Source organism: Haemorhous mexicanus, chromosome Z (genome assembly GCF_027477595.1).
Source record: "Haemorhous mexicanus isolate bHaeMex1 chromosome Z, bHaeMex1.pri, whole genome shotgun sequence".
Taxonomy (NCBI): Eukaryota; Metazoa; Chordata; class Aves; order Passeriformes; family Fringillidae; genus Haemorhous; species Haemorhous mexicanus.
The window spans coordinates 87,736,673-87,757,094 of NC_082381.1; the positions used below are offsets into that span (position 1 = coordinate 87,736,673).

A 20,422-nucleotide genomic window follows, 5' to 3' on the forward strand; every position below is an offset into this window, starting at 1 on the left:
TCACCAAGGAAAGACCTGGGGGAATAGGGCTGCAGCCTTCAAAATCAACTGACTGCCTTTATTTCTGGGAATCCACAAGGCACGTCCTGAAATTGTACTAAATCTGCTTCTTCTGAGCGTTTTCAAAATAACCATAGGCAGAAATTTCCCCATGAAACTCTTCAGCATATTATTTGTGAATTAAAATACTTCTAAAAAGGCATTATTGGGGATACATTGCCCAGTTGTTTTCTTCAGTGGACTAAGCATGGCATTAAATTACAGGGAAGCTCAACTATTATCTCATACTTTTCTTTTTTTTTTTATTATAGACTTTTTATCCACATGAATGATAAAGAAACTACAACAGAGTTAAATACCTTTTTTGATAACAGTGATTATATTCTTAATTACACTCAATATTAAATTGTAAAATATTTCCAGAGGAGTACAATCGTAATTCATACAGCAGGCAAAATACCAGAGGGGGGAAGGGACGAGGGAGAGGGGTGTGAGAATCTCCAGACTGCTTTTAAAAAGCACTGTGTATGGCTAACGCTGCTCCATCCGTCCATCCATCTGTCCACCCGTCCATCCAAACGTGGTTCTGGCCCATCTGGTGAGATGTTCATTTCCTTCCATAAAACAATCACTATTCCAAAGCAAAAGGTGAACTGGCAGATGTTGTCAGTGTCTGTGGCATTGAAAGGACCAGCAGTTCCTTTCACAGCTTATCTGCACGATTCAAAAGCTTTTTTTTTTTTTTCTATCAAGCTCAATAGTCCTTCTAAAAACACAAAGACTTAAACTTTGGTACCACCAAAAAAAAAAAAAAAAGAAAAAGAAAAATATCAAGGACAGGCATTTTTTTTTTGTTGTTTTGTGTTTACTAATAAATGGCTGCTACATTCTATTTGACATGGTTGTCCATGATACTATGAGGTCACTTGTCCTTAGGTTCAGAGGAACCTGATTTTTTTTTTTATTTAGATCCCCAAACACTTCCATTTCACAGTCTATATACAAGTCAGGTTTCTGACTGGGTTATAACTTATAAGGTAACAGCTGCAAAAGCTCCTGTGCTTCTGGGAGTGGAAAAAAAAAAAATAAAAGAGGGGAAAAAAGAGAAAGAGAGAGAGAGAAAGTGTTATTAACATTAAGCCAAAGTTTGAGTCAGTGACAGAATTATGGCATTTATTTACAACCCTTGGGAAAGGGACACATGTAGGTCACTTGCTCTTGCAGCATCACCTGAGACTTTGACACTTTGATCGTGGTTATCTGGTTACTCTGTACTTACTCCTACTGCTTTTATTTTAAAGAATCTGCTTCTTCTACAGCCCAGGCCAACCTCCATCATCTCTCCTATCAAGCCCTGCTCAGATATCCCAGACTCTCTTGACTACCTCTATTTTGTGCATTACTGAGATCTCTGTGTATGAGGAGCTCTTCTTTTTCTAATCCCCCTACTTCTCCTCGGGGATTTTTTTTAGTGAACCCAGAAGCCAGATTTCATGGCATAGCACAGTGAGTATCTGTGGGGTCACAGGGAAATATTGGCAATAAAGACGAAGTGCAAGCTTTAACTGACTGCGGTGCGATTAAACGCAGCCAGATCTGCTGTGGGATGGAGCAGAGGGCTCCGCAAGGGGCTCGGGGCAGGAACTGAGGGGTTGCTCTGCAAAACAGGGAGTCTGAAGCCCCTGGGAGCGCTGCGTGGGCAGGGATGTGCAAACACGTTTCCTCCTGAGGAGACTTTTCCTTCTTGGCGCATCAAGGACACGAAACTGCTTCTGAGCAACGCAGCCGCGGTTCTCCGCCTGGCTGGCTCAGCTTAGCACTCGGGTAACAGATAATCTTTCAAAAGCACCGGGGCCGCTCGGAGACATCCCCGTGGTCCGCGGGGATGCGGGCAAAAGCAGCGTGAGGAGCGCATCCATCCTTCCCGCCCTCGCCAAACGGGCACGGAATGCTGGCTGCCGGGATGCCAGCACCGTCCCTGCAGGGACTGGGAGCTGCTGGAAGCCCGGGGATGGGAGCAAACTGTTCCTCTCCTCCGATGCTACCATCCTCAGGCAGGTTTTTATTGGGCATCAAGCGCTGCAGACCCGGCACTGGGGCAGGACCTGCTGCTCCTGATCGGGGGAGGCGTGCTGTTTCATTCGGGGTGTTAATGCCGCTGAGTTTGTTTTAAATCAGCGCTCAGACTGCTGTAGGCTCGATAGGAAAACGCTGGCAGTCAGTAAGGAAGTGTGCACAAGAGCCAAAAGAGACCAGCTCGGTGCTTGGAATAATCTCCTTATCTCAGCGGGCAGAGCTCCGGGCCACAGATTGTGGTTATCTGGTTACTCTGTACTTACTCCTACTGCTTTTATTTTAAAGAATCTGCTTCTTCTACAGCTCAGGCAAACCTCCATCATCTCTGCTATCAAGCCTTCTCAGATACTCTCTTGAATACCTCTATTTTGTGCATTACTGGGATCTCTGTGTGTGAGTAGCTCTTCATTTTCTAATCCCCCTACTTCTCCTCGGGGATTTTTTTTGTGAACCCACAAGCCAGATTTTGTGGCATAACACAGTAGCAGGGCAACCAGCTTTTGACATCTGTCTCCAATCCCTAATCTTCTTGTTTTACCAGGAACAAACACCAAGGGAATGTCATTTAAATGTTAAAACTGCAGCACCCAAAACTGGAATCTCCCAGGCCACTGATGATGGAGGTGGTGTCTCTACTAAATGAACCCTTCCAATAGACAGTCCTGAAAAATGTGGTGTTTGGTTTAGGAAGGCCCTGCATGTGAGCAGCAGAATAATTACCTTCTGTAAGACCCTGAATTTCAGAACCACAGTCAGTGGGGTTCTGAGAGATTCCCAAAATATGCTGATGTACTGCTTTTTCCTGGAGCTAAAAGAGTTCCATTAAGGGAAGAAAAACTCCTCCCTACCTGGAGTGTAAACATTTTTTTTACACTCTGAGTGCCAAGGTATTTCCTTCTTTCCACTGAAGGTACGTTGACCTTGATGACACTTTTCAGTGTCACGAAAAGCACAAGCTCAGGCAGTTAGATCCATGGAATGGTTTGGGTTGAAAAGAACCTTAAAGATTCCCTCATCCTACCCCTGCCATGGGCAGGGACACCTTCCACCACCTCAGGGTGCTCAAGGCGCATCCAACCTGGTCTTGGACTCTTCCAGGGATCCAGGGGCAGCCACAGCTGCTCTGAACAACCTCTGCCAGGGCCTACCCACCCTCCCAGGGAAGAATTTCTCCCTAATATTTAATTTAAAGCTACTTTAATATTTATTTTAAAGCTACTTCCTGTTTGAAGCCTTGTCCTGTCACTGCAGGACCCATGGGTCAGCTCCCAGCACGATGTCCCACCCCAGGGAAGCCTCGTGATTTGTGCCACATGTGATTTATCAGCTTTAGACTGTAGCACAGCACCTGCACAGAGAGGGCTTTGGTTCCAGAACCAGCCACATCAAACCACAGAATGATCCTCTTAATTCCTGCAGTGGCTGCAGAGGAACACAGGCAGCCAGGTCAAGCGGGATGAGGTTTCTTTCTCACCTTTAGCTTTTGCTGAGGTGTGCACCGAGCTTTTCTTTCCTGATCAAGCTTGCTGCATAGGGAATCTGGAATGACACAGAAACAGAGACACTGCTCAAGACAAGGTTTGGCTAATGAAACACCCAAGCTGGAGATCCCTGTTAATGAAAGGTTTTGTTTTCCTTCCTGAAAATGGGGAGGAATTGTAGGAAGCAACACCTTAAATACAAAGGTTCAACTCTTTATGAAACCTCAAGGAGGTTGAAGCAGAAATAAAATAAAAAATGGCCAGAATTAAAACAACAGATAGAATCTTAAAATTCAGTGTAAAAGATGCATTCTGATCTTTTGTTTATATCAGAGGCTGACAAAGGATAAAGCCACCTGTGAGATCATAAAAAGTCAGCTGTCTGTGACAGATCAGACAATGCACACTGATCCCTGCTCAGCCACAAAACAGCAGGTTGGGAGCGTGAGACATCGTGTATTTATATCCCCCTAATTAGGAAGTTCATAATAGTTATCTCCAACTTGCACCAATCTGAAGGGAAGCCACTGAAGTGGAACAAATAATTAAAGAAAAACAGAGAACATGGGCATATTAGGGAACACAGTTATATTTAGAAACAAAGTGGGATGATGTGCTCATTGGCCAGAGGGAATACATTACAGGGCTGCTCTTCCTCAGTGCTGGGCCTTTAGAATGCAACAAAACTAAATTGCTCTGAGATTTCTCCATAGCTGGGAATCCAAGTGGCTACAAATTCTTTGATGATGACTTTTGGAGGGACTGCTGGAGGAATTCAGGCTGGGAGATCAAAAATTCCTGTGTCCCTGCACTCCTAGGTGCTGCTGCACACTGAGCTGACCTGCTTCTGCTGCCAGGCACTTCAGAATATGCTCACAAATAATGTCAAATATGTCACTGCAAGCTGACAATTATGTCACCTGAAGTCAGGATCAAGGCCTTAACCTGCACAAACAGCACAAGGAACAGATGGGCAAATGCAGAGAGTTCAAGCAACCTGCCCCACACACCAAGACACGGTGAATGTGCATCTGTATCCACTGACCCCACAGGTTCCTGTACATCCCTGTTTTGATTTTAAATACATTATGAACATAATTATTTTAAGTACAGTATGCCCATCCATTATGAGGATGTTTGTGTGAATTGTGCCCAGCCATTGTGCCTCTGGGCTGGGGTGAAGCATCGTGTCTGCAGAGAGAGACTTATCCATCCCTGCCTACCTTAATCAGGAAAAAGAGGAGGGAAGGATCAGGATGAGAGGAAAGAGAGGGGCTTTTGAAGCTCGAGAGATAACCCTTTCTTGTCTTGGGAAAGGAGGTCAGTCTGGCTGAAAGCAGCAGCACCGGGAAGGAGCAGTGTCTGTGGCTGAATGAAAGTAGAAACCTTCCACAGGGGCACACTGCTTCCCCCCTGCACAGCCCTGGAAAAGGGGAAATGTGTGTGCACAAACCACTGATGACCGGAAAAGACCACGATTCCAGGTGTTTTGTCTGACTACTCTTATAATCCCTTCCCCTGGCAGAAGATAACAGGAATCAGTAAGCTTGTGGCCCTATCCCCCCCCCCAAGAAACAGAGCTGTCCCCTCCACCACGTCCCCAGGCACAGCTGCCTTCAGGACATGGAGCTTGCAAGGCTGCAAAACTCCTTCCCAAGCTGCAGCAGAGGGGGGGTGCAGAGAAGCTGCTTCCCTCATCACCCATAGCCATGAATTGGATGCAAAAGGGAGCCACAAACAAACTGCACAGAAAAAAAAAATCAGCACGTTCCAGCTGGGACCTGTGGTGCCTCACCAGCTGATTCCTGCCTCTCTCCCACTCACCAAGGCCAACTTGGGTTTGCATGGCCACAAATTATGTAGGACATCTCCCAAGCTGTACTGACCTAGATAATACAACGGGGTACATTCTGTCAGAAATTAACTGTTCTTAATCCACTTCTCTGCTATATTTGGCATCTTTCTAACGCGTGTTGTTTTACCTGATCTCCTGGTAATTGATGGCACAGGGAGAGGTGGGTGCTCAACAGGGAAATGACTACTTTCTCCATGAGTTAAATCATCTACAATGTCATCTTCTATTTCTGTCATTGTCAGAGCATTCAGTAATTCTGATGTTGTGATGGAATAGGATTTAGGGCTCTTCCTGGCAAAAAGGTGGCCCTTTTCAAAGGGTGTACAGAAATAACAAAAGTGAAGGCAGTTGGGTTTTAAGCAGCAAAAACCCCAGTTCTCATGACCAGGTCTACATTAGTAGGAAACACAATGAGAGCAGATCTGAAAAGAAACTCCAAGAAAAATGCAATACGGACACATTTATATGTATTTATACTATGGACAATATTCCTACAGGCTGACTCTGGCCTAGTCCTGGTCCCCATTAGGAAATGGAGCACATCCCCATTTATTCCACCTGGAAGGAGCCCAGTCAGCAAGCCTGGAGCCTGCCCCATAACTCAAACCAAAGCACAGGCAATGGATGGGATTGGGGAGTCATTTCTGACATTCCTGTCTGATCCCTGTTACACACACTCAGATATCAAAGAAGCTTCAGCACACCATCCTCTTTCAGAGGCTTCACCTCTGCATCCCATCTCTGCTGAGGTACACGATTTTACATCACCCTTATGTTGCCTAGAAAAAATATTTTGCACTCATGCAGTAGCTGGGCTGGCTTGTGGCTCCCTGCACATCCACACCCATTTTTGATCAGAATTTCTGAAGATTCTACAGGAAAGGAAGATTTCTGCTTAAATTTCTACAAGGCATCCTTTTTTTAACATTTGAATTTACTGGAGAAGGAGGCACAGCTCCATCCTATGCACCCAAGGCTGATCTACATGTGGTGTCAGGATAAAAGTTTTGGTCACCTGTCTTTGGAAAACAACAACAACAACAACAACAAAACCCAAAAAAACCCCAAAAACAAACAAACAAACAGACCTGACAGCAAGAAATAAAATTCTGGTGAAAACAGCTCACTTTCCTGTACACAATCAGGGATGAGCCTTTTGAGGACACAGGACACAGCGTTCCAGAAATGTTCTTTTACCTGTCATTATCTGTGTGCCTGTGAGCAGGCACTTCAGCACAAGATGCCACTCAAGAAATCCGAGAGCCATTCTGCTGAACAGCTGTTTGCATTCCCTCCAAGGTCAATCATCTGAGCTGCACCACTTCAGGCCAAGCACAGAAATCACAAATGGCCCTGAAGCACTGCCATTTCCCATTTCCTGTTTTTGAGAACCCAGATCTCCCCACACAGAAATGTGGGTGCTTCTTGTTTGGATCATGAATACATTAGTTGTACAAAAGCACTGGCTTTCCATAAGCAGTGTAAACTAGGAATTGGAACTACTGGTGCTCTTCTGAAATACAGTGCAACCCAGAGGGACAGGCTCTCATGCCTCTGAAGATTTGCCAACATTAACCACATGGTAGATTTTTTCCCCCCCTTCTTTTAAACACTCCTTGTCAATCTTTAAGGATCAGGGTGAAAGATGATGCAGAGATGGAAATCAGTTTTGCAGAGAGATAGCTCCTGATTTATTTTATTGCCAGACTCTGAAGAACAGAGCTGATTTAAAGGAGCACAGAGAGCAGAAAGCCATAAAACACAGAGCAGTTCCAGATGGATCCAGTTCTGAGCTCTGAACATTATTATCAGCCTGAAGTGAGGCTGGTGAGGAGGAAGTCAGTTCATGGGAGCAAACCTAATTAAACCACCCCAAACAAAATCAAACCATCATTTTTCACTTAATCTGGAAAGACAAAGGCCTGCCTGAGTGTTTCACATTTCTAACACACCTCAAAAATCTGTCACTTTTACCCCAATGTAAAATCAGTGGGATTGATCATCACCTGGTGATCCAAACCACCATGGGTGATGAACACCACCTGAGCTTTTCCTGATGGACAGGTCACCACTGAGAACCCACAAACTACTTGTAAGGCACCTCTGAGAGAAAATTAAAAAAAGCTCCTCCATTTGCAGGAGGCTTAAATTTTCTGCTTGGTGTTCTACTTTCCCGTGGCCATGTTATGAAAACATTAAAGGATGAAAATCATAATGCTGGCAATGCTGCTTCTGATCTTTTTCTCTCACCAGGCAGCTAGGAAGAAAGTTCATGGTTTTAAAGTCTGTTCCACTAACACAGTTGCTCAGAAGACAATATCAGTCAGATGCAGAGTCTCAGGAAGGAGGTGACTTGGTACTTGGCTGCGGTGCTGGGCTGTCCCAGCAGATGAGTTCTGGTCTCATTGGACAGAAACTAAAAACTCTAAAGGCAGGTGAGCTCTTCTAAGGCTGTACCACGTGTGTCATGTTAGAATTTCCCCCATCCTGCTGGGCAGCAGTTCCTCCTTTCCGGCCCTTTCTGTACAGCTTATTAAAAAAAGCCAGATGATCCTCAGAATCTCAGAATCTTTTAGGTTCAAAAAGATGTCTAAGATAATTGACTCCAACCATGCCACCAATGCCCATCTCACCACTAACCCATGTCCCCAAGTGCCACATCCACACAGATTTTAAACCCCTCCAGGGATGGGGGGGACACCACCTCTGTCCTGAGCAGCTGACCTCAGTGCTTGACAGTGAAGAATTTTTTCCCAATATCCAGTTTAATTTTTTCCTAATATCCAGTTTATTTTGCATGTGGATCCAACGGGATCCACATGCAAAATCTGCATTTTATATATGATCTCCACATACACGCCCTGTACTCAGCCAATTTGGGAGGCAGCATTTTGCAAGAGGAGGAAGAGAAAAATGCATTCAGCGGTCTAAGATCCATTTTCTTGTTAATTATGATGACTGGTTGTATCCTAGCATTTGGCCGAGATCCTGGCACAAACAATTTGCAAAACGTCCTGGTAGCTCCTCCAGACACTCGGAAACCTCTGAAAATTGAAACACAGGAAGTTCCAGCTGGCCATCGGGAGGAAATTCCTTACTGGAACAGTCTGCATGGAGAAGTTGTGGAGCCTTCCTCGCAGGAGGTGCTCAAAACCTGCCCGGAGAGCTGTTCTGAGCAATGTGCCCTGTGGGACTCCACTCCAGCAGGGAGCTTGGACTAGGGGACCTCCAGTGGCCACTTGCAGCCTTACTCACTCAGTGATTCTCATCAAAACTAATGGCCACACACCGACCTGCTGCTCCAGCAGCCCACCGAGCCAGGCTGCCTGCAAAGAACCCAACATCCGCCAGTGCAGATGCAAGAGAACAGAGCCCACCCCGTTTTCCCAGCGACCTGAGCCTTACTCCTGGCTTTCAGGAAGGCATGGAATGTTAATATTTTTCAACTGCGGCTCTGGCAGAGCAGCAGGAGCAGCGGGGGCCGCTGATCCAGCCCTGCTTTAAGCCGGGTTTAAAGCCCGGCTTTAAGCGCGAAGTTAGCGCCGCGGCCGCTGCAGTGGCGGCCGGCGGGCGGCAGAGGGCACCCGCGGGCCGCGCTGCGACGGACCGCTCCCAAAACGGGGAAAAATCTCCCCAAAAACACGGGACAAAAAGCGTCACGGCCAGTGCAGGGCACGAGCTTCACGTCAGTCTGCAGAGGATGTTGGTGCTGGGAAGTTTTCAAATGCAATCAGGATTGGCTGATTTTTTTTTCGTGATGGCGTTCAGCTTGTATCACAGATATTTCCGAAACAGCGAACACGCTGGGTTAATTTGTTTTGAAGTCTGATTACTCAGTTCAGGGTGAATGAAACGATTGCTCTAGAAAAACCTGCCTCTGGGACCCACAGTTACAGGGGATCAGAGGGTGACAGAATCATTTAGGTTGGAAAAGCCCTTCAAGATATTGAAGTCCAACCATTTCCCCTGCACTGCCCAGCCCACCCTAATCCGTGCCCCAACTGCCACATCCACAGGGCTCTTAAATCTTTCCAGGGATATTCAGGAAGGACTAACTTAAGTTGTATATCTTCAGCCGTGAGAAGAGCCAAAAGACCCCTTGACTCTAGGCATCTGTATTTTTTGTAAAATAATTTTTAAAAGCAATTAAGTCTATTTCTGTGGCCAGTTAAATCAATAAATTTTGAGTTTAGTACTACAAAAGCATACACCTTTGAAGGTCTAATTAAAACTATAATTTCAGTATGCATGAAACACTTCTGCTTTTCTCTTTGTACTTCTATGTTAACAAGAAAATTAGGTTAAAGCCCTGTCAAAGTAGTAGTGCAGCATCTCAGGTACAAAAAAAAAAAAAAAACACCTAAAAGTGCCAGTTAAAAACAAAACAACAACAGCAATTAAACAAAAAATCAAAAGCAGACATGCTTTTTGTGTATTCTGCACCAATTCATCCATGCAATAACCCTGGAAGGCCAAAGTAGTTCTATCATTACCACATTCAGTTCATTCATCTTAATTCTATATATAAACATACAAGATATATTCCCATGAATGAACTAAAGCCACTGCTGGGATTATCATCTCCAAACTGCTGACTCCATTTTAGTTATCAGCCAAGACATCTCTGAAGATTTCTGCACCCATCTTGAGCAAACACACTCATCATCTGCAGAAGTCTCTCAGTTTTTCATACAAACATTTTTTATCAGTCTCACTGATCACAACCTGCCCCACAAATATGAGCATGAAGAGTTACTGGTGATTCAACAACATTTCTATTAGTAATAATTAAACTAAGGCATCTGTAGTGAGGGAAGAGGTCCTGAGTTGTTGGTGCAGCATGTTAAATGTTGAAGGTATTCTCTGTAGGGACCTTCAGACAGTGCTGTTAAATGATTTAATGACTCTCAGTCCGTCCATAGCACAAGTCAGTAAGTGAATTACTTGATCATATTTCTTTTCCTGCCCGAGAAAATCAGGAAAACCACCACAGCTGGCTTGCTGGCGGTCTGGGATATCCAATTCCAGAAACAACTTTACCACAGGGCCACAAGGTAAATGGCAGAGGTGACCCATTCTCTCCCTGAGAGGCAGAATTAGCTCGCTCCAAGTTCAGCTGGCACAAGAGATAAGGACTGGGGTGGGCCCATAAACTTTGTGCTTAGAAGTTCTTTGCAGCAGGAAATTCAGCTGGTCACCTGCCTCAAGTCCAAAGCAGCAGAGGAAGTGCTTTTCAGGATGGCATCCTAATTAGAATTTTCTGTGACAACAAAGTTCACGGGTCAAGTCAAACTTCCTGCCTGTCCTTGGGACACAAAGGGGGACACGGTAACAAACTGGGCACACTAAAGGAAAAGAGTGCAGACCAGCTGCAAAAAACACCCAGAGATATTCTGGACCTGAGTTTCCTCCACAAACCACCTCTTTCAGACACCCTCCATCTCTCATTGAAATCTCTGCAGTCAGCAGGAACGGGGCGCGTGGATGCTCGGCAGCTCTAAAAATAAGCCCAGTCCTAAATGCCTCTAAACATTGGAGCACAAGTCTGACAATCCTGGCCTTCAAATTTACTTTTATGTCCTAACCCATCCATTAGAAAATGACAGTACCAGGAGGCTGGGCAATGCCTTCTCTGCCCCATGACAAGTAGGAGGAAAATTTCAATGGGGGAGCACGGGGCTGATTCAGAGAAATGGGGATATTTCCAAGATTGCCTCAAAAACAAAACCCTGTTGAGCAATGTCAGATTGATCACAGAGAAAACACCAGCAAGGCAAGCATTAGCTGACAGCCTCACCATGCCCTGCTCTTGAAACCACACTGAGCACTCATTTATTTGAGTGTGGAACAGCTTTCCATGCTCCAGCCCCTTTGCTTGCACTGGATTAAGAACGTCAGCTTTTCAAAACAACACAGTTGGATGTGATGATCCAGAGCTGCACTAGCACACAGCCAAAATCCCTCTTGGTTTTAAAATAACAAGCAAGAGACCCAACAGTAATGTGTGCCTGCACTGAACTGTGTTTTGGCAACTTGATCCTTTACTGCTGAGTTAAGCACTTCTTGTAGCATCTGAAATGAGAAAAAGACACATCCTAAGGTTTATTTTCTGTTGGGAAGCAGGGATTGAGCAGATTCCCTAGGCAGAAACGTTTAACTGCTCAAAGTTTACTGGTTCACTCCTCCCCAGTCCTCTCAGCAGAAGAACCTCTCCGGGTCGAGTTGACACATTTTGTTTAGTTGAAACGTGAAGACACATCTGGTTATTGTATGAAAGTAAATCTCCAGGTAATTAGGCTCCAAACCAGCTGAGAACTGCCTGTTTACCTCTTGCTAAGGCAATAGGAGCTCAATAATGGTGCATCTGCATGGCTCACAAAGGAAAAATTTGAGATGTGCCCTTAAGAAACACAAAGCAGCAGCCCAAGACATTTCTATCAGAGAAAGTAAACTTACGATTTGTAGCTGCTGCACCATTTCTTCTCTGTACGCCAGCTCCCGCTTCATCTGATCTTGAAAATTGTCTGTTTGAGAGGGGAAAAAAGTGTAGGTGCAATAATTAAAACAGAGACCACATGGCAGTATTGACACCAAGCTAAGCTAAATCAAGCCCGGTCACTACTGAGGAATCACAAAGCATTACAGAGTCCTTCACTCAATTAAAACACAAACCTAAAAAATACGTGTCTAAAAGGAGACACCACTGACATGTGGAAAAGTTACATTTCACTACTTCCCCCACCAGAAAATGTAGGATGCTAACTTTGTGTTGCTAGCATTTATTCCCAGCTATTTTCCTGCACGGGCAAGGCTCTGCAGTCATTAGTCAAAGTTTTTCAGGCCCTGAAGGGAAGAGCAGAAACTGCTCTTCTTTGCTTTGGCATAAATCTGTTGACACCAACAGCGATGTCCAGCGTGTGAGAGGAGGAAGCGTTCAAGGATGCAGGGTTTGATTTGTGGTTTGTAGCATCGTGCTGACGGCTTTGAACAAAACTGAAGCTCCATAAAGAGGGACGTGGAATTCGGAAGGGAGAAAGTCTTTGAATGAGAGATCCTGGGCAGCTGGGTAACAGCACAGGCCGGCCTTCCTGCTCCAGTAGATGCTCCTTCCCTGATTTTCCTCCTAAACAACCATTTCAGACAAAACTTCTGTTTTGTTAGAAGACTAACTGATGCTCTGTGTTCCTTATCAGTCCTGTTGGTGGGTGGGAAAAAGAGGAATATAAACAAAACTATTGACAAGAGCCAGAGAACTCCAAGAGCTGCCTGATGGAGGTCAGGGTGCAAGGATGGGCTGTTAAATGGAAGAGGAAAGAAAACCCATCCCAACCACTATAATTTTGATTCAAGTAAGGAGCCTGTCCTGGAAGAAATAACAAGGGGACAGAACTCTGTCCCCCTCTCAAAAAAGAACTTTGTCCCCTCTAAATGATGGACTGAAGCTGTTGTTTAAAAGAAAAGGAGGCAGGGAAAGGAAAGAGCAATGAAACAGGGAAAGAGTGAGAGATTTTGGCAAGCTGAAGCCCTCAGGAGTCTAGCACAACCACATTGAAAAGGACATGGTGGTATTATCTCATGAAGTTCTTCAGATTTCCAGTAAATTCACACAGAACTGTTAAACCTATTCCCTCTACTCCAAGTCGATCAGAAAAATGAGCCCACAAAAACAAAGCAGATTTTCAAATCCCCTTTCCCTAGCCCCAGCAAAATACATGCAGTACAAAAAGGTAACTGCCTCCTGTCCTGGTCACTAAAGGCTGATAATTGCAACTGAGGTCCTCCAGCTCTGCTCTGAGTAGGCTTTAAGGAGAAATTTTCCTTTTTCCTCTCAATGCTTTCCTCCCAGCTGCCTCTTCATGGGCTCATCACCTCTCCAAACAAACAGCTCAGGGATCTTGCTCATCCCTGCACAGCAAATGTCCAAGCTCACAGTGGAAATGGGGTGTTAATGGCAGGGACAGCGTTTTTTTCCAGCGGCATTTATCCGAGTCCAAACACTCACAGACAAAGCCATAAGCAGTACCCAGGAGAAAAGATATGAATATTTAAATAGCTTTCTTAACACAAAATTAAATACTTTAAGTACCCAGACTGAGTCTCCACCATTTTATTGCCGCATTGTTTAAAATGCAGATGGACAGAACGCGGAGCAGCCGACACGGAGGGCACAAACCAGAGCAGGGCTCCAGGACAGCACACTGTCACCATGCAGAAATGCTTGCATTTTTATCAGGACAGCAAATACTTCGACTTTCTACGTGTGATCTGATTTTTTAAATTTTTTTTTAAATTTTATTTGCGTGATCGCTGCATTGAGAGACCTTAAAGGCAAAAGAAAATTACACCTGCAGCTTTCGAGCACAGCAGCAATGTGAAAAACACAAGGTCTTGCTGTTTCATAAATTATCACAGTCCATGTTTCAAGCAGGTTCAAGAAGCCACAGAGCAGACTGCAGCATAGCACAGCTTAGAGAGCTTGCAAATTAGCTCAGTTCTCATTTAACAGTGATTTAAACAAGAGGAGAGCTCTGAAAACAAACACCACTTGCTGCACAGCCCTGTTGTGAGTAGTGGCTTGATGCTGTGAAGGTAGAGCATCCCAAATGTGCTCAGTTCCAGGTGGAGGACCCAAAAGAGGTGACTCTAGAGCTCACTACAGGCAACCTGATATTTTCCAGAGGGAATAGTATTGCCTTCCACATCTCGCATGTTGCCTCCCAGCTGAAACAGGGATGAGTTTTCAATACAATTTAAATTTTACCTCAACTTTCCTTTTGTTGGATCTCCAAAAACTCCTCTGCCTGGCTCCTCTCTGCCCAGGACACCAATACCATCCTAACACCTGGCCTAAAGCAACAGCCCAACAGCAAGAGCCTGGAACAGCCACACTCTCCTGTGCTAGAGCACACATTGCAACAGAGGACAAAACACCCTTAACACAAGGGTTTGGATTTACACTGATTTGCTTTACAAAAGTAATTTTTTTCTTTTTCTCTTGTTTTATTACACGTGGAGGAGGGGTGGGATTTTTTGGTAAATCTAAATCTGTAAATAGGCTTTACGGTCACTTGTAGGTATGGTTTATAGCACATTATCTGTTTTCTATTTTAATCCTGAAGAAAATTGACCACTACTTTGTGGTACATTGAAACCACATATTTTTCAAGCCAGCATACAGCAGTCACCACTTCCTTGGTCGGCCGTACTTGTTCTTTTCTTTTATTTGAATTGTATTTCATGTGGTTTAATTGCAGCGTTTATTTACATGGCAAAGACAGAGCATTAATTTTACTGCAGAAGAACAAAAGGATAAATAAGAGACTTGAATGGCAAAAGTCCAAGATGCCATTTCACCAATACCACACGGCAGCGTTTTGATCCCCACGAATTATTTGAAAATTACCTCACTCCCAAACCTAAGTAATGACTGGATTTATTCTGAAGGATGAGGTTATGCTCCTTTCATTAATATCTGTATCATGTCAAGTGACTCTTCTTTATTTATGGAGCTGTCTACATATTTCAATATTCGGGCTAAAGAGGGAGTCATTCCCAGATTCCTCACACTTCCTTCCTTCCCTAAACATACCCATCTGATGCTACAGAAAATGGATAAGCCTATCTTCTTTGAACAATAGGAAAATGCTGTCTGTGCTCCCTCCTTTTCTGGTGGGATCATCCTTATCTAGGTGGGATTTCTCCTGGAAGAGTCTTTCTGCTGTTGCTCCAGTGTTGTTCGAGAGATCCCAGACAAGGGGTCTTTTTCCACATCCCTGTACAATCAGCCCAGCCTTCTGGCAGCTTCACAAAATCCCTGCCCAGTGCCCATTTTGTTTTATTTGAGACGTTCCCTGCACACTCCATTGCCCTGGGCAGCAGCACCCGCTCAGCAGCCGTGGTGGAAGGGCCATCTCAAACAGCCTCTCCCAATGGGGAAAATCCAAGCAGGAATTTCTACTCCTTAAAAAGGCCAGATCAATTCTCCAGCATCAGCTGGAACCTCCTGAAAATTAGTATTAGGAGCCTCCTGAAGACAAGGATCTTGTCTTCAGCCAACACCCTGAGGTGTTGGCTGAGACACCAACCTCGCCGTACCCCATGAGGACCCACATACGTTTCTGTCTACTCACTGTAATCAAGGATATCAAAACCAGTAGAATGCACACCAAAACAAACATCCAGCTTTGTATTTTCCCTACAAAAGACCTGCTTGGGCAGCTGCAAAGCCACAGCAGGGGTTGAAAAGGACCTTAAAAACCACCCCATTCCAACCCCGGGGACACCTCCCACCATCCCAACTTGCTCCAAGCCCTGCCCAACCTGGACTCAGCAGAGCTAAGCCCAAGATCATGGCAGCACAACTGAGAACCTGTCTCATTTTATCAGCCTGGCAGCAACCAACCACAGACACACACAACACCAAAACCACAGATTGTGTGTCTTACTGAAGACTGGGAAAGACGCGTTTCCTTTCAACACCTGGAATTCCTGTTCCAGCCTCCTCCGCAGGTCGATCTGCTCAAACAGAACCTTCTGGAGTTCCTCTAACAAAGAGAAAAAGTGGTTTTGATAATCTGTATAAATAATTCTTGAAAGAACAGTTGCAGAGCAATTCATTACTCTAAGACAAAATATTTTAGCGCTTATTAAAAAAAAAGAAAAAAAGTGTTGCATAGACCTACCATAGATTTTGTGCAGAAAGCCATGAATATAAATCAATGTAATATATTATTTTAAAGTATTATATTACAGTGTCATGTATTGATTGATATATATGCATTAATCTCAATTATATCCACCCAAAGGTCCATATATTATTCATATGTTACTTGACAAGCCTAAAATATGGCACAGTACAAAAGTGCCCCCTATTATCCTCATATTCTATTAAAACAAAGAGCAGTTTTATAATGTAAGAGGCCCTTATTTATTTTACCTTTCCCCATATTTTCCACATCCTTCTTCAGAGAATGAGGTGAGTTGGTTTCTTGTGTGTGTTCTCCTTAAAAAAGAGAAAAAAAAAAAGTTATTGATTTACTGATGGTGCCTTCTGTCATTGCTGTCCTTACCAGGCATCTGCTTCAGAGAATCTGGAGAGGAAAAAGAAGGAGCAAAATTATAAAGAAAGAGTAAGATTGAGGTTTATCTACAGATTTGTGGGTGCGTAGAACAAATATTTCTGAATTAATATTTTCCCTGGTTCAGTGAAGTATGTGCCTACAGCATGGCCTCTTACAGGCAATAGCTGATGTCTCCTTGATATTCTTCTTGCTGAGCTGATTCCTCCTTTCCCTCTAAACCCTCTCTTGAAGACACTCTCATCAGAGAACACCTGGGAGCAGGCAGAGAAAAGGAAGATCTTTCTCTACAGTCTCATCTGTTCTCATCTCAATGGGAAGCCCGTGCTCTCCATCTGGGCAGGACCCTGCTCCAAAATCCACAGGAAAAATGCCTTTTTGCCTTTATCAGCTCTCCAGCTTTATCATCTTCCTGGGCTCCATGGCATGGGTGTGTTGCAACTGGGTATAATTTATATCCAGCTGAGATAAAATTGACATTAGTGGTATTTGCATATAAAGGATACAGCTCTGGGGTCAGCCAGTTGAGGGACTGAATTGTCTTAGGTTGCTCACATCAACTTTTAATCATATTATAGCACAGAATTTTCCATGTAACAGAATCTGGCTATTTCCAGACACATGCATGCTGCTTCCTTCAGCCTTTTCTCTGTCTACAAATTGAATTAAAAAAAACCAAAACCACAAGTTGTGAAGTTCACCTGAATGACAGTTTGACTTGAAAGCTGAACCTTCTGACAAAAGGTGTTACTTTCACTATCCTCTGCAACTGCAAGTTTTTTCCTGTGTTTTCTATGAATAGCTTTTATAAAAGCTATGAAAAACTTTTCTAAAAATAATAAAATACTACTTAAACTGAAATTGATGGGAGAATTTCTGTTATCTACAGCTGAAGTAGAAATGGACTCTCAATAATTAAGAAAATATTTGGTAAATAACCAGTTATTGAATTAATTGGATTAATTCTTTAGTCCAGCCAGTAAATACACATCATTAACTCGACTGATAACTCATCTGTAATCACAAGAGACCTATATATAAATATATTCATATGCTTATGTAGTTAGAAGAGAGGTTCATGGAGAAAATACACTGGGTTTTGATGTTTCGTTTGGTTTTGCTTTTTTTAAAATAAAAATCCATAGCACTGAATAGGTCACCAGACAACATACAAGGGTTACTTTAAAAATTATTGTGTCATCACAATAGGCTAATTTTAAAGTTGAATTGGAAAGTCTTGCAATACATGCAGTCAGAAATCTTTTTGCAAAACATTTTTTTCTGTTTTTTAAAAATCGATGCAATCCTATATCCAGTAAACCCTGAAGTTACAGCATATGAAACCTATCCAATAGCTCTGCATTTCAGCATCTCCACTCTCTTCAATCCTTAAAAAAAAAGACAAAAAGCAACCACTCATTCAGGAATATACACTTACACAACTGGTATCTGGTGCCAGCAATTCCATTTTAAAAACTCATTTCTGTAACGTGGTGACTTAAAAAAAAAAAAAAATCATTTTTGTGGGATATTTGGTGAAAACAAAGTATTTTCCACAGGTAAGTTGTCTCACCACAGTAGAAGATATAGCAGGCTTAAAAATACATCACCTTTTGGGCAATGGTTTCAGGGGTTTCCACAATCTAAAATGGGTTTGTTGGGGGATTTTTTTAGCCAGCGTGATCCTTTTTTAAACTGGGTGGCCATCAAAACAAAATATTTTGTCAGATAAAATTGGGTACACTAAATCAAAAGGGAGGAATTTAAGTTTAGGAAGGGTGAATTTGCTGAATTACAAATACTAGCATATTCCCAACCCATTTTTTTCCACTGAGGTGCCCTTTTCTGTGTGCTTTATGTCCAATTTTGAGGGATAACCGGCTCACAGACAGAAGGTAACTGGATTTTTCGAGGAGAAGGAAGGAAAAGGGGAAGAGGCTGGAGTATGGTGACATTACAGCTCTTCCTCCCTTGCTTGGTTGAGCTCCCAGGGCTGCATGGTTTGAGGCTGCTGACTCGCTGGGACAGAAAGAACTGCATCAAAATGAAGACAAGGGCATGCAGCATGAAGAACAACTTCCCCAGCCTCTGCAGCCTCCCTACTAAGCTACTGAAAAAGACCTATTAGAAAATCCTGCATGCTTGCACCTGAAATAAGTAAAGAATGGGAGTGGAAAAACAGAGGTATTTAAAGGCCAAAGACAGGACACATGTTTTTAAAGAATAATTGCATTTCTAAACTGCTTTCTGATGTAAAAAAAAAACAAAACCAAAAACAAAACCTCTACATTATTATTGTTAATGGCAGTAATAATCAGATGGGTTTCACCTTTCCTGTCCCCCTGAAAATGATAATCAGGAGCCTGCTCTTCTCCATTTTTCCATACTTCCCAGAGGCCTCATCACGCATTGTGCACTGTTCTACCTTAATTGAAAGGGAGGAGGTATTGAATATTTAACTGGCTTCCCTTCTCTTAAATGTTAATTAAAAGCTAAATAGGTGTTTAAAAACAAACAAACAGAAAGCCCAAAGAATTTTAATCAGTCTAAGAAAAAATCACTTCCCCTCCTAATAGCTCCACCATAACTCTCCTGGGCCTTGTCTGCAGACAAACGTGCAGCTTTTAGAGCAGCAGGGCTGAAAGCTCTGCCCCCCTTCTGCATGGACACCGAGATCTCCTTTAGGAAAGGCTATTTCAGTTTGTTCAGGAAAATCAAACTGTGCCTCTTGGATGAGGGGAAAGAGGGTGAAATATTTGCAGGTCCCTTAAATGGCTTCAGCGAAAGCTTTGGGTGCCTCTCTTCTTCCCCACGAGCTCAGGGGCACAGACATGGTTTTCCTGGAATAAAAGTACAAAAGGCTTTCTTAAGCTGGAGTGTGAACACCCACCCATGAAGGACACCTCAGAACTGCTCAAAAATGGGCACTGTGAAAAACAGAGGTCCCAGGGTTGGGCATTGGCACAACCTCAGCTCCTGCAGTGCTGCCATTTTATCAGCTCTACGTCAGCTTAAGATGGAATTTTTAACATCTGGATTTTTAACATTCCTGAACCTACCCTCCTCAAAAGAAATGCACTATGTCCTCACTGTAAAAAAAACCAAACAAGCCAGACATAGCCAGGTTACCCCTTCATGCTCTGCCTCATCCTGCAATCTTTCCTCGGGAAGCTCTCAGGACGCTTTCTGAAAAGCAGCTAAAAAAAATTTCCACACAGTCCCAGACAACTCAGCTACCTCAATGTGCTGATTTATCCAGCACAGAGCATGGATGGTCTGGGAATATAATTGCATTCTCCCAGATCTATGCCCTGCACCAGGTTGTGCCCTCCACAACCCTGACCACACCTGAGGTTTCAGACCATGTCATGTAGAACCACCTCCTCTTTCTCTGTGTCCACCTCATCCCTGCTATTCCTGGACAACCTCTGTGCTTTGCAGAGCCCACCACATCTGCCAAAAGCTCTGCATCCCACCCCTGACACGTGAAGCCTGCAGCACTTCTGGTCCATCACAACTTAAACACCCACTACTATCTGCAGCTGGAGAGAATCGCTGCCTGCAGACACAGAGACCATAGAAAAAGGTTGCTGCTGTCTTCTGGATATAAATATATATAGATATATACATTTATATCCATTTAAAAAAATGTAGGCAGATGTGAACCAGCAGACTTTCAGCACTCCAGAGGCACCCTCTGCATCTGAAATTAAAGACTTGCTCTAAGACACGCAGAGCTCTTGCGTATGTCCTGAAGAAATTCTAAACTTACTGAAAATATTCATGCATCCTGCATATTCATGCCACTTTTAGGGGGCAATAATCAATAGGGTATTCAGGACTTGGCAAAATATGCCAACTTTAGGAAACCTAATAAGCATTTTTTTTAAAGTGTTTTTGTGCACTGGGGCTGATAAATGTCTTTAAAAATC

General features: G+C 43.6%; 1 protein-coding gene across 1 annotated transcript in view; it reads right to left on the reverse strand.

Annotated features, from left to right (window-relative positions):
• Positions 1 to 329: 329 nt before the first annotated feature.
• The window catches only part of SKOR2 (SKI family transcriptional corepressor 2), a 27,286-nt gene continuing 7,193 nt past the window's right edge, over positions 330 to 20,422 (reverse strand). The window contains exons 4-8 of the mRNA XM_059836669.1: positions 16,349 to 16,414; positions 15,858 to 15,956; positions 11,869 to 11,936; positions 3,551 to 3,615; positions 330 to 1,064 (exon numbers count right to left, since the gene is read on the reverse strand). Of these exons, the coding sequence (XP_059692652.1) occupies positions 3,553 to 3,615; positions 11,869 to 11,936; positions 15,858 to 15,956; positions 16,349 to 16,414 (296 nt within the window). The 3' untranslated portion in view covers positions 330 to 1,064; positions 3,551 to 3,552. The remainder of the gene's footprint in view (positions 1,065 to 3,550; positions 3,616 to 11,868; positions 11,937 to 15,857; positions 15,957 to 16,348; positions 16,415 to 20,422) is intronic.